The sequence below is a fragment of the Pseudophryne corroboree genome, chromosome 6, assembly GCF_028390025.1.
Source record: "Pseudophryne corroboree isolate aPseCor3 chromosome 6, aPseCor3.hap2, whole genome shotgun sequence".
NCBI lineage: Eukaryota > Metazoa > Chordata > Amphibia > Anura > Myobatrachidae > Pseudophryne > Pseudophryne corroboree.
This window is the reverse complement of record NC_086449.1, coordinates 148,507,514-148,534,499: the sequence shown is the minus strand read 5'-3', so window position 1 is coordinate 148,534,499 and position 26,986 is coordinate 148,507,514. Positions and strand designations below refer to the sequence as shown.

Below are 26,986 nucleotides of genomic sequence, written 5' to 3'. Positions count from 1 at the left end.
AACATGACCATAATATCCAAAGAACCAGGGAAGCACAGGGAGAGCAGTTGATTTTGATGAGCATCCAAGCACTAGAAGAGGCATCAAATCGACCAAAACCCCAGGCCCCTGGCACATGGAGGAAGCCAAGGGTTTGTTATCTGTGTAAAAAGGAAGGGCATTATGCCAGCAACTGTAACAGCACACAAAAAGTCAGACCTCCTAGACAAGAACACGAGCAAAGTTATGACACACTGTATGACACACGTAATTGTAATCAGGGATCATATAGGAAAAATTTGGGGCCACACCTGTAGTCTGCAGCCAGTGAAGTTAATTGTTAGCCTTGATAGTAAGCCTGAGGTTACAGTCGATGTAATTGGTAGGTCATTCCTTGTAGACACAAGGGCGGCCAGGTAGACTCTGTGATTATCTTTAAATGTTTCCTTTTCATCTCTGACGTTCACCAGCAGAACTACAGCTCAAACGTCACATGTCTACTTGGTCTTCTCAGAGGTCTACCCAACCCCAGTATATCTTACCAGCATCATTGTGCCTGGCCACGCACAGAGGGTGGAGAGTGGAAATACTGGTGGGGGAGACTGTGCAGAGATACCGATGGACATGTTGGTGTGACAGCCTGATGGTGAACGGAAATCTGACTGTTTTTTTTTTTTCTATTGTTCTCTCCCTTTTTGTTCTTTCATGTTTTACGGATGGTATGTCACACAACAGTTAGACAAATGGTAATGCAAGATTTATGCTCCTTACAGAAAGATCGCTGATTTGGAAAGAATATCGTATCACTGGAGTGTTCGTTTTGGGAAGACTGAGAGACAGCACTGTTGAGACGACATCTGAGCAAGAAGAACAACAAGACTATAGGACAATTATCGTAACAATTTTCTTTCCCTTCAATTATTTTCGAGACTGCATTCCGTGTTTTCCTGTTGACCCTGTTGTTGACCAGAGCAGTCTGTTTCGGTGAGAGTACCAGAGAGGTCGAGAAAGGATCTGGAATGGGTTCCGATGATAAGGCGTAGAATTCCAATAGCAACACAATCACCGAGCAAAGGCGAGTATCAGAAAACGATCTGGTAGCCATGACACTAAGAGACATTGTGAAGGATTGTTAGCTGAAGAGAATTGTATCTGTAGGAATTGTGAAAATATAGTTGAGGACGGGTGCATCCAGAGATGTCAGTCCAGCCTTAATATCAACATGGACCGTCATCCATTGAGTGACTATCACTCATTAGTGGGTAAGGTTTTAAACCAAACGGAATGCTGGGTGTGCTCACAAGTACCTCAAGGTCATAGAAAGTCAGGACTAGTGCCATACGCTTTAACGATAGATGAGGTACTTGAATTAAGGGATGGGAGACCGGTGGACAAGAAATTTAATATTTCTAAGCCTCCTAGTTTGAAGCTGCACCAATATCATGTGGATAGGTCCTTAACATGTTTTAACATTTCCAATCCCCGAAAGCCGGGAAATTGGGATGTGACATGGAACAACCAAACCATGACATTCTCACACAGAGCCGATAGGATGCCCGTAGACTCAGAGCTTATACGCCAAATAGCCAGCGGTGGGAGATATTTTCAATATAGGTACACTCTAGGAAGTAGGACCATGCGGGTTGGAGAAGTATCACCAGGATACTGTGCGCATATCATACAGCCTGATACGTGTACTGAACAGATGAGAGAGTTAGGGATAGGATTTTTCACCTGGAAGGTTTGTAATATGGTGATGTCATATTCTGTCCCATATGTCCTCCCCGATGATGCATATTTCATATGTGGGAGGAAGGCGTATAAGTGGCTTGCCCCAAACTCAGAGGGATTGTGTTACATTGGAAGAGTGTTGCCAGAAGTAATGACCATTACCCATGAAAAGATGAAAGACGTTCACCGCAATGCTCAAGCTCCTTACACTCACACCCATTACGAACACATTGTAAAAAGACACCTTATAGATAGGACAGAGCATGCAGCCTCTGATTTGATCCACGAATCCACCGGGATTCAACTCCTACTCGCGTTAGATATCACCCGTACCGCCAGAGGAGTTATAAATTTTAGGTATATAACTGCGCTAGCGAACCTGATAGACAATATCACCGAGATGTATGATGACACCTTTAGGTATACTGGGAGAGAATTGCAAGCTTACAAAACGGAACTGATCCAGCACAGGATGGTTCTAAATTACATCACAGCAGTGACAGGCGGGTATTGTGTCACCCTAGCAACTCAGTATGGTGTAAAGTGCTGTACGTATATCACAAACAGCACTGATGACCCAACCGAGGTCATAGATCAAAAGCTGGACGATATCTTGCAATTGAAGTGGGAGTTCCGAAGGAGGCACAACCTTACCCTTACTTCTGTGAGTAATGAACTGACCGGCTGGGTATCATGGTTGGACCCACGCAATTGGTTCTCAGGTTTAGGAGAATGGGCCCAAAATGTTATCGTTACTGTAGGGAAATTCCTCTTATGTATCCTAGGAGTTGTCATAATGATTGGATTGATATTTAGATGTGTTCGGATTTCAATGAATTGCAAGCGTAATACCAAATTGATGAGTTTGAGGAGCGAGGGCATTGTAACAACAACTGGTTTAATTTATGACCCATCAATCGAGACAATGCTGTGATAAAATGTGATTCCACGGTCCGTTTCTTTCACCCGTTTCTCCTTTGTTTTTCTCCAAGGTAAAAAGACATCGACTCGGAAGAAGATTTTGATGACCCTTTATAGAGACCACTGATGAACTTTTATACAGACCATTGATGAACTTTTAGAGACTTTAACTTTATGGACACTTGAAAAACTTTGCTTGCCATTTACAGCAAAGATACAGCAACCCGGACAAGACATCAACAAGACTTCAACAAGACATCCAAGGACAATCACATACAACATCATATGACTGCATTTATAACGCATATTTCTCTATCGTCCTAAGTGGATGCTGGGGTTCCTGAAAGGACCATGGGGAATAGCGGCTCCGCAGGAGACAGGGCACAAAAGTAAAGCTTTTACAGGTCAGGTGGTGTGTACTGGCTCCTCCCCCTATGACCCTCCTCCAGACTCCAGTTAGATTTTTGTGCCCGGCCGAGAAGGGTGCAATTCTAGGTGGCTCTCATAAAGAGCTGCTTAGAGAGTTTAGCTTAGGTTTTTTTATTTTACAGTGATTCCTGCTGGCAACAGGATCACTGCAACGAGGGACAGAGGGGAGAAGAAGTGAACTCACCTGCGTGCAGGATGGATTGGCTTCTTGGCTACTGGACATGAAGCTCCAGAGGGACGATCACAGGTACAGCCTGGATGGTCACCGGAGCCACGCCGCCGGCCCCCTCACAGATGCTGAAGCAAGAAGAGGTCCAGAATCGGCGGCTGAAGACTCCTGCAGTCTTCTTAAGGTAGCGCACAGCACTGCAGCTGTGCGCCATTTTCCTCTCAGCACACTTCACACGGCAGTCACTGAGGGTGCAGGGCGCTGGGGGGGGGGCGCCCTGGGAGGCAAATGAAAACCTTTAAAAAGGCTAAAAATACCTCACATATAGCCCCAGAGGCTATATGGAGATATTTACCCCTGCCTAAATGTACTAAATAGCGGGAGACGAGCCCGCCGAAAAAGGGGCGGGGCCTATCTCCTCAGCACACGGCGCCATTTTCTGTCACAGCTCCGCTGGTCAGGAAGGCTCCCAGGTCTCTCCCCTGCACTGCACTACAGAAACAGGGTATAACAGAGAGGGGGGGCAAAATAAATGGCAATATATTAATATAAAAGCAGCTATAAGGGAGCACTTAATCATAAGGCTATCCCTGTCATATATAGCGCTTTTTGGTGTGTGCTGGCAGACTCTCCCTCTGTCTCCCCAAAGGGCTAGTGGGTCCTGTCTTCGTATAGAGCATTCCCTGTGTGTCTGCTGTGTGTCGGTACGTATGTGTCGACATGTATGAGGACGTTATTGGTGTGGAGGCGGAGCAATTGCCAAATATGAGGATGTCACCTCCTAGGGGGTCGACACCAGAATGGATGCCTTTATTTGTGGAATTACGGGATAGCGTCAACTCGCTTAAGCAGTCGTTTGCCGACATGAGGCGGCCGGACACTCAATTAGTGCCTGTCCAGGCGCCTCAAACACCGTCAGGGGCTGTAAAACGCCCCTTGCCTCAGTCGGTCGACACAGACCCAGACACAGGCACTGATTCCGGTGGTGAAGGTGACGAATCAACCGTATTTTCCAGTAGGGCCACCCGTTATATGATTTTGGCAATAAAGGAGATGTTACATTTAGCTGATACTACAGGTACCACTAAACAGGGTATTATGTGGGGTGTGAAAAAACTACCAGTAGTTTTTACCGAATCAGAAGAATTAAATGACGTGTGTGATGAAGCGTGGGGTGCCCCGATAAAAAAACTGCTAATTTCAAAGAAGTTATTGGCTTTATACCCTTTCCCGCCAGAGGTTAGGGAGCGCTGGGAAACACCTCCTAGGGTGGACAAAGCGCTAACACGCTTATCAAAACAAGTGGCGTTACCCTCTCCTGAGACGGCCGCACTTAAAGATCCATCAGATAGGAGGATGGAAAATATCCAAAAAGGTATATACACACATGCAGGTGTTATACTACGACCAGCTATTGCGACTGCCTGGATGTGCAGTGCTGGGGTAGTTTGGTCAGAGTCCCTGATCGAAAATATTGATACCCTGGACAGGGACAATATTTTACTGTCGTTAGAACAAATAAAGGATGCATTTCTTTATATGCGTGATGCACAGAGAGATATCTGCACACTGGCATCACGGGTGAGTGCTATGTCCATTTCGGCCAGAAGAGCTTTATGGACACGACAGTGGACAGGCGATGCGTAGAGGAGTTATTTGGGGTCGGTCTATCGGATTTGGTGGCCACGGCTACGGCCGGGAAATCCACCTTTCTACCTCAAGTCACTCCCCAACAGAAAAAGGCACCGACCTTTCAACCGCAGCCCTTTCGTTCCTTTAAAAATAAGAGAGCAAAGGGCTATTCATATCTGCCACGAGGCAGAGGACGAGGGAAGAGACAGCAACAGGCAGCTCCTTCCTAGGAACAGAAGCCCTCCCCGGCTTCTACAAAAGCCTCAGCATGACGCTGGGGCTTCGCAAGCGGACTCGGGGGCGGTAGGCGGTCGTCTCAAGAATTACAGCGCGCAGTGGGCTCACTCGCAGGTAAATCCCTGGATCCTGCAGATAATATCTCAGGGGTACAGGTTGAAATTAGAGACAGAGCCACCTCGCCGTTTCCTGAAGTCTGCTTTACCAACGTCCCCCTCAGAAAGGGAGACGGTTTTGGAAGCCATTCACAAGCTGTATTCTCAGCAGGTGATAGTCAAGGTACCTCTTCTACAACAAGGGAAGGGGTATTATTCCACTCTTTTTGTGGTACCGAAGCCGGATGGCTCGGTAAGGCCTATTCTAAATCTGAAGTCCTTGAACCTGTACATAAAGAAGTTCAAGTTCAAGATGGAGTCACTCAGAGCAGTGATAGCGAACCTGGAAGAAGGGGACTTTATGGTATCCTTGGACATCAAGGATGCGTATCTCCACGTTCCAATTACCCCTCACACCAGGGGTACCTCAGGTTCGTTGTACAAAACTGTCACTATCAGTTTCAGACGCTGCCGTTTGGTTTGTCCACGGCACCTCGGGTCTTTACAAAGGTAATGGCCGAGATAATATTTCTTCTTCGAAGAAAAGGCGTATTAATTATCCCATACTTGGACGATCTCCTATTAAGGGCAAGGTCCAGAGAACAGCTAGAGATGGGTTTAGCACTATCTCAAGAGGTGCTAAAGCAGCACGGATGGATTCTGAATATTCCAAAATCCCAATTAATGCCGACAACTCGTCTGCTGTTCCTGGGGATGATTCTGGACACAGTTCAGAAAAAGGTTTTTCTTCCCGAAGAAAAAGCCAAGGAGTTATCTGACCTGGTCAGGAACCTCCTAAAACCAGGAAAGGTGTCTGTACATCAATGCACAAGAGTCCTGGGAAAAAATGGTAGCTTCTTACGAAGCAATCCCTTTCGGCAGATTCCATGCAAAGGGATCTGTTGGACAAATGGTCAGGGTCGCATCTTCAGATGCACCTGCGGATAACCCTGTCGCCGAGGACAAGGGTATCCCTTCTGTGGTGGTTGCAGGAGGCTCATCTATTGGAGGGCCGCAGATTCGGCATGCAGGATTGGATCCTGGTGACCACGGATGCCAGCCTGAGAGGCTGGGGAGCAGTCACACAGGGAAGAAATTTCCAGGGAGTGTGGTCGAGCCTGAAAAAGTCTCTTCACATAAGCATTCTGGAACTAAGAGCAATCTACAATGCTCTAAGCCAGGCGGAACCTCTGCTTCAAGGAAGACCGGTGTTGATCCAGTCGGACAACATCACGGCAGTCGCCCATGTAAACAGACAGGGCGGCACAAGAAGCAGGAGGGCAATGGCAGAAGCTGCCAGGATCCTTCGCTGGGCGGAGAATCACGTGATAGCACTGTCAGCAGTATTCATCCCGGGCGTGGACAACTGGGAAGCAGACTTCCTCAGCAGACACGACCTTCACCCGGGAGAGTGGGGACTTCATCCAGAAGTTTTCCACATGCTATTAAACCGTTGGGTAAAACCAATGGTGGACATGATGGCGTCTCGCCTCAACAAAACACTGGACAGGTATTGCGCCAGGTCAAGAGATCCGCAGGCAATAGCTGTGGACGCGCTGGTAACACCTTGGGTGTACCAGTCGGTATATGTGTTTCCTCCTCTGCCTCTCATACCAAAGGTATTGAGGATTATACGGCAAAGAGGAGTAAGACTAGTGGCTCCGGATTGGCCAAGAAGGACTTGGTACCCGGAACTTCAAGAGATGGTCACGGACGATCCGTGGCCTCTACTTCTGAGAAGGGACCTGCTTCAGCAGGGTCCTTGTCTTTTTCAAGACTTACCGCGGCTGCGTTTGACGGCATGGCGTTTGAATGCCAGATCCTAAAAGGAAAAGGCATTCCAGAAGAAGTCATTCCTACCTTGATAAAGGCAAGGAAGGAAGTCACCGCGAAGCATTATCGCCGTATTTGGCAAAAATATGTTGCGTGGTGCGAGCAGCGGAGTGCTCCGATGGCGGAATTTCAACTGGGTCGTTTTCCTACATTTCCTGCAATCAGGATTGTCTATGGGTCTCAAATTGGGATCTATTAAGGTTCAAATTTCGGCCCTATCAATATTCTTCCAAAAAGAATTGGCCTCAGTCCCTGAGGTCCAGATTTTTATCAAAGGAGTACTGCATATACAGCCTCCTGTGGTGCCTAAGGTGGCACCGTGGGATCTAAATGTAGTTTTAGATTTCCTCAAATCCAATTGGTTTGAACCACTAAAGAATGTGGATTTGAAATATCTCACATGGAAAGTGACTATGTTACTGGCCCTGGCTTCGGCCGGGAGAGTATCTGAACTGGCGGCTTTGTTTTATAAAAGCCCTTATTTAATTTTCCATTCGACATAGGGCAGAGCTGCGGACGCGTCCGCATTTTCTCCCTAAGGTGGTATCAGCGTTTCACCTGAACCAGCCTATTGTAGTGCCTGCGGCTACAGACGACTTGAAGGACTCCAAGTTGTTGGACGTTGTCAGAGCCTTAAAAATATACATTTAAAGGACGGCTGGAGTCAGAAAATCTGACTCGCTGTTTATACTGTATGCACCCAACAAGTTGGGTGCACCTGCTTCTAAGCAGTCGATTGCTCGTTGGATTTGTAACAAAATTCAACTTGTACATTCTGTGGCAGGCCTGCCACAGCCTAAATCTGTTAAGGCCCATTCCGCAAGGAAGGTGGGCTCATCTTGGGCGGCTGCCCGAGGGGTCTCGGCATTACAACTCTGCCGAGCAGCTACGTGGTCAGGGGAGAACACGTTTGTAAATTTTTACAAATTTGATACCCTGGCAAAGGAGGACCTGGAGTTCTCTCATTCGGTGCTGCAGAGTCATCCGCACTCTCCCGCCCGTTTGGGAGCTTTGGTATAATCCCCATGGTCCTTTCAGGAACCCCAGCATCCACTTAGGACGATAGAGAAAATAAGAATTTACTTACCGATAATTCTATTTCTCGGAGTCCGTAGTGGATGCTGGGCGCCCATCCCAAGTGCGGATTATCTGCAATACTTGTACATAGTTATTGTTAACTAATTCGGGTTATTGTTTAGGAAGCCATCTTTCAGAGGCTCCTCTGTTATCATACTGTTAACTGGGTTTAGATCACAAGTTGTACGGTGTGATTGGTGTGGCTGGTATGAGTCTTACCCGGGATTCAAAATCCTCCCTTATTGTGTACGCTCGTCCGGGCACAGTACCTAACTGGAGTCTGGAGGAGGGTCATAGGGGGAGGAGCCAGTACACACCACCTGACCTGTAAAAGCTTTACTTTTGTGCCCTGTCTCCTGCGGAGCCGCTATTCCCCATGGTCCTTTCAGGAACCCCAGCATCCACTACGGACTCCGAGAAATAGAATTATCGGTAAGTAAATTCTTATTTTCTTATCTTCATCTCTACGATCTTCAGGTAGTGACACACATAGTCGACAGGTAATATAGGCACATATATTAGCACTCACATATTTTCCCCTTCATGTATCATCAACTAATGTGCACCCCATTTGTTGGAACTAAAAGCCGAAAAGAGCTCGGTAGAGTTTGTTAGCCCACTTACAGACCCTTAATACGGGATAAGAAGGATTCAATGTATACTTCGCAATACCTCGAAGCTTATTTTAGAACATGTACGGCACGATGATACATGACCCCTCAGACATGAATTTCATACATACATGCTTTTACTATCCCACTAGGTCATACATTTCCCACCTTCTCCTCTCCTCCCTACTCCCAATCATAATAAGATAGTTCATGGTATTATATATTTTTCTGCTTAAATTATTTAGATAGTGGCAGTTATTGGTGACTGCCAAATGGTGGACTGTCAAAGTCGAAAAATATCATGATTCACATGCCTTGTACTAACCCCATGCACATGCCCGCTGCGCGTGCACACGCTCTGCCGTGCGTACGCATATTCGCACTTTGCGTAATGGAGCTTCTACGGCCGTGCGCTTTGGCACGTGGTATGCGCATTTACTGTAGAGTTTGTGAGCGTGTAGCGGGCGACTCGATCATAGCATATTTAACCCATATAGTGTGTTGATAGTTAATATTCCCCTAGACAACGTTAGCAAGTATGTTTAGTTTAAACGGTTCTTGGACAGAGAGATTCCTCTTTGCATGATAGGAAGGGTCAGATAAAGGTTGAAAGGTGGTGTCTAGTATCCAGCTGTAGGGTATTTTAAGGGTAACATTTCGGTGTTAGTTAGGAAAAGATCGCTCGCTCCTGCGTATAGTTATGTACAAAAGTAGTTTATGGACATTAATTGTATTTTGCTGTTTATTACACATGTGGGGGGAATCCAGAGGATACCACCCACTACAGCAGTTGGGGAAAGACACAGCCCACCTGTTCAAATCTACCTATGACCTTTGTTATAATGCAGAGACACATTCCTGTGTCCAATGAACAATGAGATTGTAGGAACCATTGTATTGTGAATGTATGCTGTGTATATAAAGACCAGCATTGCCTGGCCAGTCACTCACTCTCTCAAAAGGCTTTCTCTTTGAATGCTGAGGGCTGGAATCCAGGACGCGCTTGCGAATCATCCCCACGTATGTATATTTCTCTGTAGCCATTTTGTTCGCCATTGCTCATGTTATTCTCTGTTATTGTGTTAGATTTTGATGTTAGTTTGTAGTGTATGATATGTATTGTTTAACCTTTTATTAGAATCTATCCACAGTGGCCTTAGAACCATGTGGTTTTCAAATACAAATCAGTGCTGTGTTGTCACTTTCCTGCCAGGGCTTTTAAAGTGGTTTAACCTGTTTAACCTGTTTAACCTGTTTAAGGTGTATAGGCATTGTTAAGGTGTATAAGCATTGTTAAGGTGTATGCACTGCTGATACTTTGTATCACCAGCGCTACTTAAAGTTTAAAGGTATAGTGCTTTGCTGCTAAGGTTTAAAGTATAAGCATATCCTTACACTGTTTCATTACTTAAGGTTTACTGTATATCATTCTGTGAGCGTCTGTGCCGCTCGTGTCTCGCGCCCACGGCCTAGCGTCTGCTACGCTAAGTGCGTACCCTTACGGTACTCAGTGCGCCAGTAGCGTACTCAGTCCGTAGTAGTATATAGCTTATGTTTAAAGGTAATATTTGACATTATCACCACCAATGGTCCTTAAAGTGTGAAGTTGGAGTTTTGATATTATTTGGTGAAACGCTCCCATCTAGATGATGAAAGACTATGGGCTGGATGTAATGTAGAGTGAGACGGATGGAGCGCCAAGATTCCGAACAAACTCATAAAAAAATTTAAAACGTAAATCATTTACAAGGCCAAGCCAACCTGGTTTTGCCTTGTAAATGATTTCTGCTTTTAAAAAAAACGTACGAGTTCATCCAGAATCTAGGTGCTCCATCCGTCTCGCACTGCATTAAGGAGCTCATTCTGTAAGGATTGCAAGATTTGCAATTCGCAATTCTTCCGATTGTCAAATAACTGTGCATGCACAGCGCTCGCGCGAGTAAAAATAGCGAAATAAATTGTGTACACATCGTGATCCCAATTGACTGATAGCAAGCCGGCGTTTCTGGCCAGAAACCTGACGTTTTCTGAGTGTGTCTGAAAAAATGCAGGCGTGCCCAAGTGTTTTTAAGGAGGGCCTCTGACTTCAGCCTCTTGTGTCACAAGATTTGTGGATGACCTTGCCTGGCGCAGATAGGAAAAATATTCGATGTGCCGGGAATTGCGTATGGTTTTGCGATCTGCCCACATATTGTGATGCATTCACAATTTCTGCAATGGGCTAAAACGCCCATTTTTTAAATCTGTTGTTTGAAATTTAGTTGTAATACAGGTCATATTCATTTGTGGCACATCTGTTTGGCATAGATATACCACTCTATTTCATCTTCTAATTGACCATTCCTAGAACAAGCATATTGGGCCTGATTCTGAGTTGGACACAAACTTGAGTTGGTGGTTTTAATGCCATGCGTCTAAATCCCTAAAAAGGTGCATGGTACCTGCATCCCACTGTGTCTGCGCACAGGACTGATTGAGCCGCATAGACTCAGGAATGTATTGGTCATTCGTAGGCCGTGACTGGGAGGTGGCTATGTAGATGAATGAAATATGCCATTTTATGGACATGTTATAGGAGCACTGTGGGTATTTCACAGCAGTGGTTTTGAACTTAGGACCCTGCGGCCGAAGACCCACTCGGCCACATGTTTAATGGCAGCCGCGGCACTGAAGGGTTAACCCTCCGTGCATTGCGCCATTTTTAGTAGACAATGGGCACTTGGCACCACTTTTACATGGACACCGGTGCTAAGCGCCATATTTGAAATGTTATAGGCGCACTGTGCAAAAACTGTACCGGCACTAGAGCCAATTGTGTGGGGAAAATGTATTTTAAAATATTGGTTGCACTGCCACAGCCTGGACCCTGTTCGGTGGCCTCGGCAGTAAAGAGTGTTAACCCCCGGTAGAGGGAGTGCCACGGCACTGCGTCTGGGAGTCCGGGACCTCTTGCTCCCGGTGCGCTGCGCCGGGGGAGAAGGGGAGCCGCTGCAGCTGGGAGACTAGCCCCGGGGGTACAGGGTTTGGATGATTTGTTTGTATGTTATCTAAATGGTGTTTATAATAGTTGCTGTCTCAATACAATGACTTGAATCATTTAGAAGTCCAAATGATTCCAGTCACTCACAGTTTGTTGTGTTGAGACAGCCCCCAGTAGCCTCTCTCAGTCAGTCATAGTGATTGGGTGGCAGCACTCCTGGGTGATGTACCTGACTTCCAGTAAGACTGAGTTGAGACAGTGCAGACTCAGTGGAGGCAGATCAGATTCATTAATGATTAGTGATTCATTCAGTGCAGCTGAATAGCTGACACACTCCCAGAGATCTGACTCAATGACTGCCTGTAAGACCGATGCAGACTCATTGGAGACGGATCAGAGTCATTGATTCATTCAGTGCAGCTGAATAGCTGGCCCACTCCCAGAAGTCAGTCGGGTGTGGATCATTGGGTTGACCCTGTCTAGGTTGACAGTGAGTAGGTTGACAATGACTGAAGGTTGACACATGACTAGGTCGACAGGTATGCAAGGTCGACATGGGCAAGGTCGACACAGTCTTTTTTTTGGGGGGGTACTTGACCCGAATTTCCATATGGGACCACTGACAGTTGAAACGCGTCCTCTCACCACGCTTCGGGCTCGGTGGCTTGCTACGCTCGCCATAAGGTTTGTAACTAACTCTATGCCCACTTGGATGGAGAAGGTATGAAAAGGTCCTGAACCCCCCCCCCCCAAAAAAAAAAAAAAATGTGTCAATCTTTTGTGTGTTGACCTTGCCCATGTCAACCTAATGACCATGTCAACCTTGCATAACTGTCGACCTAGTCATGTAACATAGTAACATAGTATCTAAAGTTCAACCTATTTGTGGTCTCCTATGCATGATTATTTTGTATAAAGTTTTGACTGAAGTTGCTGACTGCTGCTCAGATTAACCCCTCTTTTTTATAATAACCATAGTGCGTGACTATGCCCCGTAACCCTGGATATCCTATGCCCCGTAACCCTGGATATCCTTATCCATTAGGAATTTATCTAACCCATTCTTAAAGGTGTTGACTGAGTTGGCCATTACAACTCCCTCAGGCAGGGAATTCCAAACACGTATCGTCCTTACCGTAAAAAAGCCTTTACGCCGTATTGTGTGGAATCTCCTCTCCTCTAACCTGAGCGAGCGTCCATGAGTTCTCTGTGTTGATCTAACCAAAAACAGGTCCTGCGCAAGATCTGTATCCCCTTATATATTTGTAAATGTTGATCATGTCCCCTCTTAATCTCCTCTTTTCCAGTGTAAACATGCCTAGTCTTGCAAGCCTTTCCTCGTATTCCAGCGTCTCCATACCCTTAATTAGTTTGGTCGCCCGCCTTTGAACCTTTTCTAGCTCCAGGATATCCTTTTGTAGTAAGGTGCCCAGAATTGTACACAGTATTCAAGGTGTGGCCTCACAAGTGATTTATATAACGGCCCGGAGTATAATACTCTCATCCCTAGCATCAATTCCCTGGTTTATGCATGCTTATATCTTATTAGCCTTCTTTGCTGCAGTCCTACTTTGGGTACTACTGCTTAGTTTGCTATCTATGAGGACACCTAAGTCCTTTTCCAGTACAGAATCCCCTAATTTTACCCCATTTAGTAGGTAGGTGTTATTTTTGTTCTTGTTACCACAGTGCATTACCTTACACTTGTCTGTATTGAAGCGCATTCTCCATTTCGCTGGCCAAGCTTCTAATTTAACTAAGTCATTCTGAAGCGACTCAGCATCCCCCTCCGCATTTATAACTTTACACAATTTGGTATCATCTGCAAAAATTGACACCATGCTCTCTAGACCTTCTGTTAGGTCGTTAATGAAAATATTGAACAGTAGCGGTCCTAATACTGAGCCTTGCGGCACACCACTTAGGACTTCAGTCCAAGTTGAAAAAGATCCATTACCACAACGCGCTGCTCCCTATTATCTAACCAGTTTTTGACCCAAGTGCATATTGTGCTTCCTAGCCCTGATTCTTGTAGCTTGTAGATAAGTCTCATGTGTGGTACAGTATCGAACACTTTGGCAAAATCTAAAAAGATTAAATCCACCTCTTTACCCTGATCTAGGTTTGCGCTTACTGTTTCATAAAAGCCAAGTAAGTTGGTTTGACAGGATCTGTCCTTCATAAACCCATGTTGATTCCTTTTAATGACCTTATTGACTTCAAGGAACTTCTGAATACTATATCTTAGAATACCTTCCAATACTTTCCCCACTATAGATGTAAAACTAACTGGTCTATAATTACCTGGTTCAGCTTTACTTCCCTTTTTGAATATAGGCACTACTTCCGCTATACACCAGTCTTTGGGAACCATACCTGATATTACTGAATCCTTAAAGATCAAAAATAGCGGTTTTGCAAGTTCAGAATGAAGCTCCATTAGAACCCTTGGGTGAATACCATCGGGACCTGGTGACTTATTAATCTTTAAATGTTTTAATCGGTCACAGACTACTTCCTCGCTTAAATAAGTACCTATCAGTGGGATATTCTCATTATTGGGACTAATAACAAATGTGAGTCACTTACTCATCAGATCACTCACCTCCTGATTGTTGCATCTGATTAAATAGCACGGAACAACCTTACTTGGACATTTCAAAAACCGTCCAATTCACCTACAAATGCTTGTATCTGTATTATTGTAATTTTGTTTTTTAAGCACAGCTGCACCAATGCAATTTTACCTGCAAACACTTAAAAAATCTAACATAATTAACATTGCTTCTTAAACCTCTCACAATCCTTTCATTTCTTACACTCCAAATACATTTCTGCACCCACTTTATCTACGCTTTTGACTCATTTCATACTAAGTCTACACCCCTTGAGCCTACACTGCTTTCTCACCTGCATTTCTGCAATTCTTCTGCTCAGATTCCCTTACAGTCTCCTCTCCTACTTCCACTTTCCCTCAACCTATTTACCTACTTAACACTATGTCAAGGCTTTCTTATACTCCCTACATCACTCAGTGTCTACCTAATAATGTATCTTTATCCTTCCCCCCTAGTCTCCTACACCTCCTCCTCTCTCCCCTCCTCTGTTTCCTTCCCCCACCTTTTCTGTTACCCCACTTTCATTTACCTCTGCCCCATGGTCCTGCTACCCTACAACTCAGCCCTGCTCCCTATCTCCCTTCCCTGTCACCTGCCAACACCCCCATCCACATCACACTGACCTCTCTCCCTGCCCACCTCCTGCAGTTTCCCCCTCCTAGCTCAGGCACCCGTACCATCACTACTCTCTCATCATCCCTGCCCTCAAAGTTAATCCCACCTCATCGCTACAGCAACCCTGAAAATCTCATTCACATCTCTCCCACAAACTCATACCCCCTATCCTGTGCCCTCTGGAATGCCAGATCTGTTTGTAACAAACTGGTCCCCACTCATGACCTTTTCATTTCCAACTCCCTACACCTACTAGCCATTACTGAAACTTGGATTACGCCCTCTGACACTACTTCTTCTGCTGCTACTCTCTCTGCTGGGGGCCTCACATTCACACACACCCCCCGACCTGGGGGTCGCCATGGGGGTGGTGTTGGGGTCCTTTTACCTTCTAGTTACTCCTACCAACTCAGACCACCAGAACCATCCCTTATATTCTCTACATTTGAGGTCCACGCCATACGCCTCTTCCAACCAGTCCATCTTAGAGTAGCTGTCATTTACCGCCCCCCTGGCACTGCTTCCAAATTCATCGACAACTTTGCTTCCTGGCTTCCTCACTTCCTCTCTTCTGACATTCCCACCATTATCCTAGGCGATTTCAACATCCCTATTGATATCCCCACACAATCCCCTGCCTCTAAACTCCTTAACCTCACCTCTTCACTTGGTCTCTCCCAGTGGACCTCCTCACCCTCCCATGTGAATGGGAGCTCACTGGATCTGGTCTTCACTCACCGCTGTGATATTTCTGATTTTTCCAACTTCCCATTTCCCCTCTCTGACCACCACCTGCTCTCCTTTAACCTATCTCTCTCGACTTCCCTATCTCTACCTCCTAAGGCTACCATCACTAAGCGTAACATTGAAGCTATTGACACCACATTCCTTTCCTCCCTGTTTGACTCGCTTCTCTCTCCTATTCTCTCTCTCTCATGCCCTGAACAAGCCACTTCCACATACAATGCTTCCCTTACTTCTGCTCTTGACTCTGTTGCTCCACCAACCACTATTCACCCTCGCAATTTAACACCTCAACCCTGGCACACCAAATGCACCAGATATCTGCAAAAATGCTCACGTACTGCTGAGCGACACTGGAGGAAATCACGCTCTAAGGCAGACTTCCTCCATTTCAAACTTATGCTCTCATCCTTCAGTGCTGCCCTTTCTCTTGCTAAACAGTCATACTTCAAGAACCTCATCTCCTCCCAGTCTTCCAACCCCCGGCGCCTCTTTGCCACTCTCAACTCACTCCTCTGCCCACCTCCACCTCGTCTCCCTTCCTCACTCTCTGCTCTTGACTTTGCCACTTACTTCACATCCAAAATTGACTCCATACGTCAGGACATCACATCACGCCAGACCATCAGTAACCAGCCTTCTCCCATCCCTTACCAACCCTCCCCATCCCTCGCACCAACTCTGTCATCTTTCTCCCATGCATCTGGAGAGGAAGTCATGGCCCTCATTCGTTCCTGTCCCCTCACCACCTCCCCACTTGACCCTATCCCCTCCCGCCTCCTCTGCTACCTCTCTTCTTCTGCTTGTTCCCATCTTTCCCACCTTCTCAATCTCTCCCTCTCATCAGGCACTGTCCCCTCTGCCTTCAAGCACGCACTCATCTCTCCTATTCTTAAAAAACCTACCCTTGATCCAAACACTCTCTCCAACTACCGACCCATCTCTCTCCTCCCTTTTGCCTCCAAACTCCTTGAGCGTATTGTCTACAACCGCCTTACTTCCTTTCTTTCCTCACACTCACTGCTTGACCCATTCCAGTCTGGCTTCCGTCCTCTCCACTCCACTGAAACTGCCCTTACAAAAGTATGCAATGACCTCCATGCTGCTAAATCTAAGGGACACTACTCTCTACTTATTCTACTTGATCTCTTTGCTGCTTTTAACACTGTGGACCATCCTCTCCTACTGCAAATCCTTCACTCCATTGGTCTGCGTGACACTGCCCTCTCTTGGTTGTCGTCCTACCTTTCTGACCGTTCATTCTCTGTCTCCTCTCATGACTCCACCTCCCCCTCACTTCCACTAACTGTAGGGGTACCCCAAGGTTCTGTCCTTGGTCCTCTTCTCTTCTCTCTCTATACGTCCTCACTAGGTAAGCTCATTAGTTCTTTTGGTTTCCAATATCATCTCTATGCTGATGACACTCAAATCTATCTTTCCTCTCCAGACCTCTCCCCTACTCTCCTCACTCGTATCTCCAACTGACTCTCTGCTATCTCTTCCTGGATGTCCCAGCGCTTTCTTAAACTTAACATGTCTAAGACCGAGCTGATAATCTTCCCTCCCTCCCGCATAACCTCACCTCCTACAATCTAATTATCTATTGATGGCACTACTATCTCCTCTACCCCCCAAGTGCGCTGTCTTGGAGTAATCCTTGACTTCTCCCTCTCCTTCAAACCACACATTCAGCAACTCTCACAAACCTTCCGTTTTCATCTAAAAAATATTTGCAGGATCAGACCCTTTCTGACCCAGGATGCTACTAAGACTCTTATCCACTCACTGGTCATCTCCAGACTGGACTACTGTAATCTCCTCCTGACTGGCATTCCTGACAAATACCTCTCTCCACTCCAATCTATCCTCAATGCTGCTGCCCGGCTCATTTTCCTCACCAAACGCACTACGTCCACCTCTCCTCTCTTACTAGACCTTCACTGGCTCCCCTTCCCTTTCAGAATCCATTTCAAGCTTCTCACACTTGCTTACAAAGCCCTCACCCACTCCTCTCCCATCTACATCTCTGATCTTATCTCGCTTTACACTCCCACCCGTCCTCTTCGCTCTGCTAATGCTCGCCGACTCTCCTGCCTACGGATTACTTCCTCCCACTCCTACCTCCAAGATTTTTCACGTGCTGCACCACTTCTCTGGAATTCCCTACCTCTCCCCCTCAGACTCTCCACCTCTCTACAAAACTTCAAACGGGCTCTCAAGACCCACTTCTTCACCAAACCCAGCCAAATCTCATCCTAAACTCTGTTCCACGCTCTCTATGTACCCCATCTGTCTCACCCCTGTCTGTCTACCCCTCCCCTTTAGAATGTAAGCTCTCACAAGCAGGGCCCTCTTCCCTCATGTGCTTACCCTTTTCTTACTTTAATAATCTTCAGCTGCACCAAATCCAGCAGTCTTCTGCCACCTGATACTTATTCCAGTGTCATCTGCTGATGTAGCTATGTTTATTTACCCTGTACTTGTCCTATATTGTCGTCAACTGTAAGTTGCTGTTTTCCTGTTTGATTATTTGTTTATGTACTCTGTAATTGGGCGCTGCGGAACCCTTGTGGCGCCATATAAATAAAGGATAATAATAAATAATAATAATATATGTTAGTCCCTGATTTGGGTCCTCTCTAGTAAATACTGTTGAAAAAAACTCATTTAGTGTGTCCGCTATGTCATTATCATATTTGCTTAAGACTCCCAACTTGTCTTTTAAAGGGCCTATACTCTCCTTCAGTCAGTTTCGACCTACTCGCTGTCGACCTTCAGTGGTCAACCTAATGATTGTCAACTTAGACAGGGTCAACCTAAAGATCAGATACCGTCTGAGTCACTCCCTCCACGAGTCCCAGCACTGCCAGCAGTCTCTGTACTCACTGCATGTGCACAATCTGCAATGCATTACAAAAGAGCCATGTACCGAGACACTGTCTCGAGACACTCCACCAAGCTGAGTCATGTGTCTCAAGTCAGTTCAATGTATCTCTTTGCACATAACTAGTTTCCAATTATGTAATGTGTGAAAACACTTGGGTAGAAATTATCCTTTTATGTGATTTAGTTTCATTTGCATGTCCTTGGTTAAGGTCCAAATCGATCGAAACATTGAATAAATTAGTATTTTCATCTTTTGGATGTTTTGATTCTGTCTCTATATACCCCTCCTAGTGTGTGCTTTCCATATTAATGATGGTACTGGCTGAGAACTGTTGTCTGTTACAGATCCGGTCCCAACACTTGGAGAGACCAGCTTCTCCCTTCTCAGCTTCTAAATGTCACCTGCTCCCGCAGAGAATGGGCCTCCCCAACTTACACAGAGGATGGACAGGAAGTGTCAGTCAACAACAGAAAGTTGTGCTTGTCACAGTTTGGTAAGGCAGCTATTACATACACAAGCCTGTATTATATATTTCTTACCATATTTTACATATCTGCAAGTGCTCTTACCAATAATCACTTCACCCACAACATCTGGAGCTCCAGTACCTTATATGTCTTCTATTACACTTGAGTAGCTGCACCTCAGTTGATATGTGCATTTATTCCTTGTTCTAGTCATCATACACATTTCATGCTGAAATAACTACAGAGACAATTACTAAAGAACAATGGTTTGCAGATCAAGTTGATGGCATTTGTAGAAGATATCTGTTTGGAGAGTGAAATGAAGGCGTTCCCAGTTAGTGGCAACAGTGTTGAGCGAGGCTTCATTTTCTAGATGAAATACAGGGCTGGGGGCAGCACATTTAGGGGTCTTCCTTGAGATGCAATAAGGGCTGAGCGAGTCTTCTAGTTGTGCTTTCTAAAATATACCTTCACAAAAAGTACCACATGTAAAAAAGGCACCGTCCCAGGGCCTGATCAACCAATAGGCTGATCAGGCTGCAGCCTGGAGCGCTGGGTCCTGGAGGGGAGCAGCGCCATCACAATAAATTAATTATGTTTCTTTTTATTATTTTATTTTACTATGCGATATTGCGGCTGCGGCTAATGCCGACACCATAATTGTCTGTGCCACTCACTGCTGCAGTCTGCAGTGCAGCGATGACTTATTCAGTCATCATTGCTGCTGAGCACTGCCTGAGCTGCAGCGTCTTCCGCATCTGCCCCCTCCTTACTACGTCCTGCTTATTCTGCTGCGCGATGACAGAGAATCTGACATGTGCAGGAGGCATTCCAGGATGCTGCGAGTAGGGATGCCAATCCCGGGATCGGGATCGGCGGGATCCCGGGATTTGGGCCCAAAAATGCCGGGATTTGAATCCCGGGATTGGAGCCTCCAATCCCGGGATTCACGGGATTAGAGTGCGCATGCGCAGTTTTGCCGGACAGCGCTGAGCATTATAGCTCAGCGCTGCCTGGCTGTCAGCGAGGGAGTTACATCAGCTAAGGACACACGTACTGACCACGCTGGCGGCATTTCAAACGTAGCGCCGGCCGCCAGCCAATCAGAGCTGGCAGACCGGCAGCCAATCAGGGAAGCGGCAGCAGCCGCAGCCCCTGATTGGCTGCCGGACTGCCAGTTCTGACTGGCTGGCGGCCGGCGCGACGTTTGAAATGCTGCCAGCGCGGTCAGTGTATGTGTCCATAGCTAGTGCCCGCGACCCGCCCGTAAGTGTTTATCTTCGCTACCTACACCCACACTCTCTGCTCCTGACATCCTCCCTCTGCTCGCTACACCCACTCTCCCGCTTCTCCCTACTCCCACTCTCCCGCTGCTCCCTACACCCACCCTCCCTTCCTGTTCCTTACATGCTCCCTACACCCACCCTCCCTTGCTCCCTACATCCACCCTGCCTTGCTGCCCTCCACATATACTTTCCCTGCTCCCTACACTGCTCCCTACTGCAATCCCGGGATCCCGGGAATCCCGGGATTGAGCATTTTTCAATCCCGAATCCCGGGATTGAAAAAATGCCCCGGGATTGGCCTCCCTAGCTGAGAGAGACATCCGGGTACCATTTTCAGCAGCAGAGAGTGGTGCCTCACAGGGCTTGATCAACCAATAGGCTTCTGTATTAGCCTAGGGCAGCTTAATCAGGTCCTGCACTGTCCCCTCACTTTCATGACTAATTTAAGACATAAATAAAGGGCCAGATTAACAATGGGACATATGGGACTACAGCCTGCACTAGGCCTCTGTATAAAAATAGAGACATCATCATGTTCATTCGGACTGGTCTGCAGCCAGGGGCGCCACAATGTTATATGGCTGGGGGGGGGGGGGGGTTAGTGGGAAAAAAAACATTTGGAGCTCCCCCCTCCCCACATGCGGGGAGCGCTTACCGGCGGATCACCGCAGAGAGCAGGAGACTCCAGTCCCACTCCAGTTACTACTGGGAGGAGGTGGGGATGTCCCAGCAGGCTTAGCATGGGCACGCCTCCTCCCAGTAATGCATCTGTGTGAAGAGTCGGCCAGGACACAGGACATGGGGCAGGATGCAGGGGCGGCAGACTTTCCAAAGTGGGACTGGAGTCTCCGGCTCTCTGCCGGTAAGCGCTTCCCCTCACTAGTGCCTGCGCCTCTGTCAAGTTTGGGGGGAAGGGCATGCTGCCACCTTGCCCCCCCCCCATTCCGACGCCCATGTCTGCAGCTATGCAGTAAGCTGCAATTCACTGTGTGTGCTGACACCTTTCTATCATAGCCAGCATTACCTTTTCAGCATACGGGAGTTCTTTGGTGAGCTAGGACCAGATGGCCTAGCCTTTGCTTCACATGTTCATCATTGAGACTTAGCTACCCCTGACTCTGTCGTTAGTTCACCAATTGTTCTTCCTTGTACCACTTGTAGTAATTACTAACCACTGCATAACGGGCAGGAACACCCCACAAGACCTTTTATTTGGAGATGCTCTGATCCATTCGTCTAGTTGTCACAATTTGTCCCTTGTCAAAATCATTCAGATCCTTATGTTTGCCCATTTTTCCTGCTTCCAACACTTAAACTCCAAGAGCTGACTGTTCACTTGCTGTCTAATATATCCCACCCCTTGACAGGTGCCATTGCAGGGTCGTAACTAGGGGTGAACCACCAGTGCGGCCGCACGCCCCTGCAGCCAGTATCCTTTGGATGCTACAGGCAGGAACCCTACTGTGTATACAGTTGCCCAGAGCTGCTGCAGTTCTGGGTGCTGGTGGCCCCACACCCTGTGCGTGACATTACAACATCATGCACAAAGGGGTGAGGCGGCACAGGGCGCCCAGAGCCCTAGTGATGGTGCTGTGCCAGTGTAACAAGATAAAAAGCGCTCAAATGGTAAAACATGCACTTTTAGGAGTCATACATAGGATAATATAAAGCAGGAATAATCACCATAAATAATCCGAGGAGTTTCGGGTTTTGTAGTGAATAATCTCTACTCCTCCTTATATCATGTGATAAATCTGCAACAAGATAGCCCCACTTTCCACAGTGCACTTTGCATCGCACAGGTTTAGATGGGCATAGAGGCAAACAAACAATAGTGCAGTAATCCTTTTAAAATCAATTTAATTCTCACAATGCACTTACAATACATAGAAGAAACCAAGCATAATCAATATTCCCAGTGGCACACAGCTCGGCTTTGGAATCCTTTCTGGTTGTCTTTAGATGTAGCAGTCAAGACTAGGACCAAGGATATGGATACAAAGGTCTCACCAGGTGCGTTCTCAGCATTGCCAATCACTCGGGATACCGCGCTTGTCCAGGGGAACACTTAACGCGTTTCAGACGTTTGGTGTCCTTCATCAGAAGTGTCCATTTACATCCCCATCCAGCCCTTAAATACCCACACAACAAGTTCAGCGCACCTGATGTGCAACCGCTGCTGATCTGCGTTCAATGCCAACTGCGCATATGCCGAAAAGCTGGAACCGGAAGTCATGCGTTCCATCATGCGCTCCATCACCCGGAAGTTTACTCCTTATATTCATCGTGTTTTGTGAGAAACAGTTAAATGACCTGTGTGAGCGTTTCCACACCAAGGGTTACCAGATAGAAACTTTAAATAAAGCAAAACCGAGAACTGATAATCTGGAAAGACAAGAATTATTAAAGGAAAAACCCATTGTTAAACAAGGTAATACTAAAACCCAATGGGCCTTTATATCCCAGTATAATAGCTGTCACAAGGAAGTCAGTACTTAAGAAAAATTGGAACATATTCAAACAGGATGATATTTTGGGACATCATATACCTGAGAAACCATGTTTTTATATATCGGAAAGCACCATCTCTTAAGAACCATCTTGTAAACAGTAGTATTAATACTGAAATGAGCCAAAGTATAAGAACAAAGGGTTTCCACAAATGTGGATCATGCTTGATGTGTAAAACAGACAAAAAGAAACAACTGAAAGTGACAGAGTTCAATGTAACACAGCAGAATCATTAAATTAGGGAATTTATTACTTGTCATTCAAAGAAAGTTATTTACCTTCTTGAGTGTACATGTGGGTTATTTTATGTGGGGAAAACCACAAGATGCCTTAAAGTCAGATTGGATGAACATGTTTACAATATATGGAAGGGTTTGGAGACACATACTGTGTCATCTCATTTTAAGAAACCACATGCTTGAATGTCATATAAAAAATGTATAGGCACTCAGCAAATTTTACCTACCTGGAGAAATAGAGATATAGAGAAAAAACTTTCCCAGATGGAGATGAAGTGGTTTCACCATTTAGGAACCCTTGTTCACAGGGGCCTAAATGGTGACTTTGAATTAAAGTGTTTTCTTACTTAATAGCCCGTATAGTAAAAAAAGGTTCTGCAGCACTTTCTGGCACATGAGCACTTTGTTTTGTTTTGCACCAAAATAACTTTCTTTATATGTTAATTGTGTTTACTATGTGTTTTAATACAATTTTAAACCTTTTTATTTTTCATGTCTTAATCGATGGATTTATATGTTGGACTCTTGCCCTTCTAAACAATAACATGGATCGCTGGTAATAAGTACTTTTCTACTATCCGGTAACTCTGTGGAACGCAAAACAAAATGAATATAAGGAGCTTTCGCTATCTGAGTAAACTTCTGGGAGATGGAGCTCATGACTTCCGGTTCTGGCTTTTCGGATCATGCGCAGTTGGCATTGAACGCCAATCAGCAGCGGTTGCACGTCAGGTGCGCTGAACTTATTGTGTGGGTATTTAAGGGCTGGATGGGGATGTAAATGGACACTTCTGATAAAGGACAACAATTGTCTGAAACGCATTAAGTGGACAAGCGCGGTATCCTGAGTGACTGGCAACGCTGAGGACGCACCTGGTGGGACCTTTGTATCCGGATCCTTGGTACTAGTCTTGACTGCTACATCTAAAGACAACCAGAGAGGATTCCAAAGCCGAGCTGTGTGCCACTGGGAATATTGATTATGCTTGTTTTCTTCCATGTATTGTAAGTGCATTGTGAGAATTAAATTGTCCGATTTTAAAAGGATTACTGCGCTATTTTTTGTTTGTCTCTATGCCCATCTAAACCTGTGCGATGCAAAGTGCACTGTGGGAAGTGGGGCTATCTTGTTGCAGATTTATGAAATGATATAAGGAGGACTAGATGTTATTTACTAATAAACCTAAAACTCCTTGGATTTATTTATGGTGATTATTCCTGCTTTATATTATCCTATGTATGTCTCCTAAAAGTGCATGTTTTACCATTTGAGTGCTTTTTGTATTAATGCCACCTCTATTTTTGCAATATTTATTCAAGTGTTGTCTGGATGTACACTTATGCATTATATACATGCACTTTTGTTTTAATTACGCACCTTCCCAGCAAATCCACTGCTTCATTGTAACAATCACTTCATCTGTCAGTGGAATTAATGTTATAGCTGATGAGTGTATATTATTACATGTGAGCTTACATTCCTATGTTATAATGCTGTTGATTTAGTAGCTGAATTTCTGCTGTCATTTTAGAAAGTACAGGTTGTACACATAGACAGTTTGGACCCCCAAAGGAGCGACTATCATTGTATGTTCTGCGCACCCTTGGATTAGTTCCTGAACATGTTGAAACCAGATCGCTCTATAATCCAGTAAGACCCTCTCTGGAACAGGTGAGATGCTGCTAGCAAAGGTTCTGCTGCCAACTGTAAATTGTGATGCTTGCAATGAGGTGAGCTGTTGCTGTAGCTATAGAGATCTCTGCAGCAAAAAGGGCATAGTGAGCATAGTACAATGCAATGAAAACATTGTACTTGAATAAAGTGAAAAGAATATATAAATGTATTTGGTGCGGAAACTGTTTTTTCATATTATAACATAATGGAGTCGATGCAGAGTTACCATATAGTTACCTGCACTCAGCTGCCAGTGGAGTTGCAATTAAGATGTATATGTCTCTGAATCGCCCCTAGGAGCGCGTGCTCCGCAGCGGAGCATGTGGAGTGCATAAAATCACAAGATTCATCCGTCATACAGACTTGCTCGTAACTCTGCCTCAGCCCCAATGTGACTACTTAGCATGCAGCGCAATGGTAAACAGGATCTACTGTACAGTACATTATAAGACAAATGCATAAATACTTAACATGCTCGGTATGACATAATAGTAGATAATGTACACTACAAAGTACAAACCCAACATTTACAGCCTGATATCCAGCAATACAACCTCATGGCAATCTTGTCTGACACATGAAACCCCCTGATATAATCTCATGATATATCTTCATAATACCCCCTAACCTCATAATGCCTCTATACTGTACACTTATAATGTCATTTTATAATTTCTCTGACGTCCTAGTGGATGCTGGGAACTCCGTAAGGACCATGGGGAATAGACGGGCTCCGCAGGAGACTGGGCACTCTAAAAGAAAGATTAGGTACTATCTGGTGTGCACTGGCTCCTCCCTCTATGCCCCTCCTCCAGACCTCAGTTAGAATCTGTGCCCGGCCAGAGCTGGATGCACCTAGTGGGCTCTCCTGAGCTTGCTAGAAAGAAAGTATTTGTTAGGTTTTTTATTTTCAGCGAGATCTGCTGGCAACAGACTCACTGCTACGTGGGACTGAGGGGAGAGAAGCAAACCTACCTGCGTGCAGCTAGCTTGTGCTTCTTAGGCTACTGGACACCATTAGCTCCAGAGGGTTCGAACACAGGGCCTGACCTCGATCGTCCGTTCCCGGAGCCGCGCCGCCGTCCCCCTTGCAGAGCCAAGAAGACAGAAGAAGGAGATAAAATCGGCGGCAGAAGACTCCGGTCTTCATTAAGGTAGCGCACAGCACTGCAGCTGTGCGCCATTGCTCCCACTGCACACCACACACTCCGGTCACTGTAGGGTGCAGGGCGCTGGGGGGGGGGCGCCCTGGGCAGCAATAAGTATACCTTTTGGCAATATATACACATAATACAGTCTGGAAAACTGTATATGTGTAAAACCCCCGCCATTTTTAGTCAGAAACAGGACAGAAGCACGCCGCTGAGGGGGCCGGGCCTTCTTCCTCAGCACACCAGCGCCATTTTCTCTTCACAGCTCTGCTGGAAGGAAGCTCCCCAGGCTCTCCCCGGCAGTATCCTGGTACACAAAGGGTGAAAAGAGAGGGGGAGGCACATAAATTTAGGCGCAAAATTTGTATATACAGCAGCTACTGGGTAAACACTGAGTTGTAGTGTAATCCCTGGGTTATATAGCGCTGGGGTGTGTGCTGGCATACTCTCTCTCTGTCTCTCCAAAGGGCCTTGTGGGGGAACTGTCCTCAAATAGAGCATCCCCTGTGTGTGTGGTGTGTCGGTACGCGTGTGTCGACATGTCTGAGGTAAAAGGCTCCTCTAAGGAGGTGATAGAGCGGATATGTGTGTGAGAGGGTGTCTCCGTCGACAACGCCGACACCTGTTTGGATATGTGTAAGTGCTAAGGTGAATTTATTGCACAAAAGGTTAGGGAACAGACAGAAAATCTACCCATGTCTGTCCCTATGTCACAGAGACCTTCAGAGTCTCTCAATGCTCACTATCCATAATAACAAACACTGGTATCGTATCGACATGGAGTTTAACTCCACTGTCGACTACGATAATGCAAAGTTACAGCCAAGATGGCTATAAGGTATTCAATATATGATTATTGAAATAATAGATGATTTGCATATCACTGATGACTCATCTGTCCCTGACACGAGAGTATACATGTTTAAGGGGAAGAATGCTGAGGTAAATATCCCTCCTCTCATGAGGAAAAAGAGCGGGAATCTCCAGACAAGAGACGGCAGCTTCCCACAAGAGAATTCTCAGGCTGTATCCTTTCCCCACTAGGGCCAGGATATGTTGAGAATCTTCCCCTGGGGTGTCCTGTTTGCACAGACGGTAG

General features: G+C 46.0%; 1 protein-coding gene across 1 annotated transcript in view; it reads left to right on the top strand.

Annotated features, from left to right (window-relative positions):
- The window catches only part of FER1L5 (fer-1 like family member 5), a 926,196-nt gene that overhangs the window by 771,764 nt on the left and 127,446 nt on the right, over positions 1-26,986 (top strand). Inside the window, exons 46-47 of the mRNA XM_063929941.1 lie at positions 18,903-19,051; positions 24,594-24,733. Coding sequence (XP_063786011.1) covers positions 18,903-19,051; positions 24,594-24,733 — 289 coding nt within the window. The remainder of the gene's footprint in view (positions 1-18,902; positions 19,052-24,593; positions 24,734-26,986) is intronic.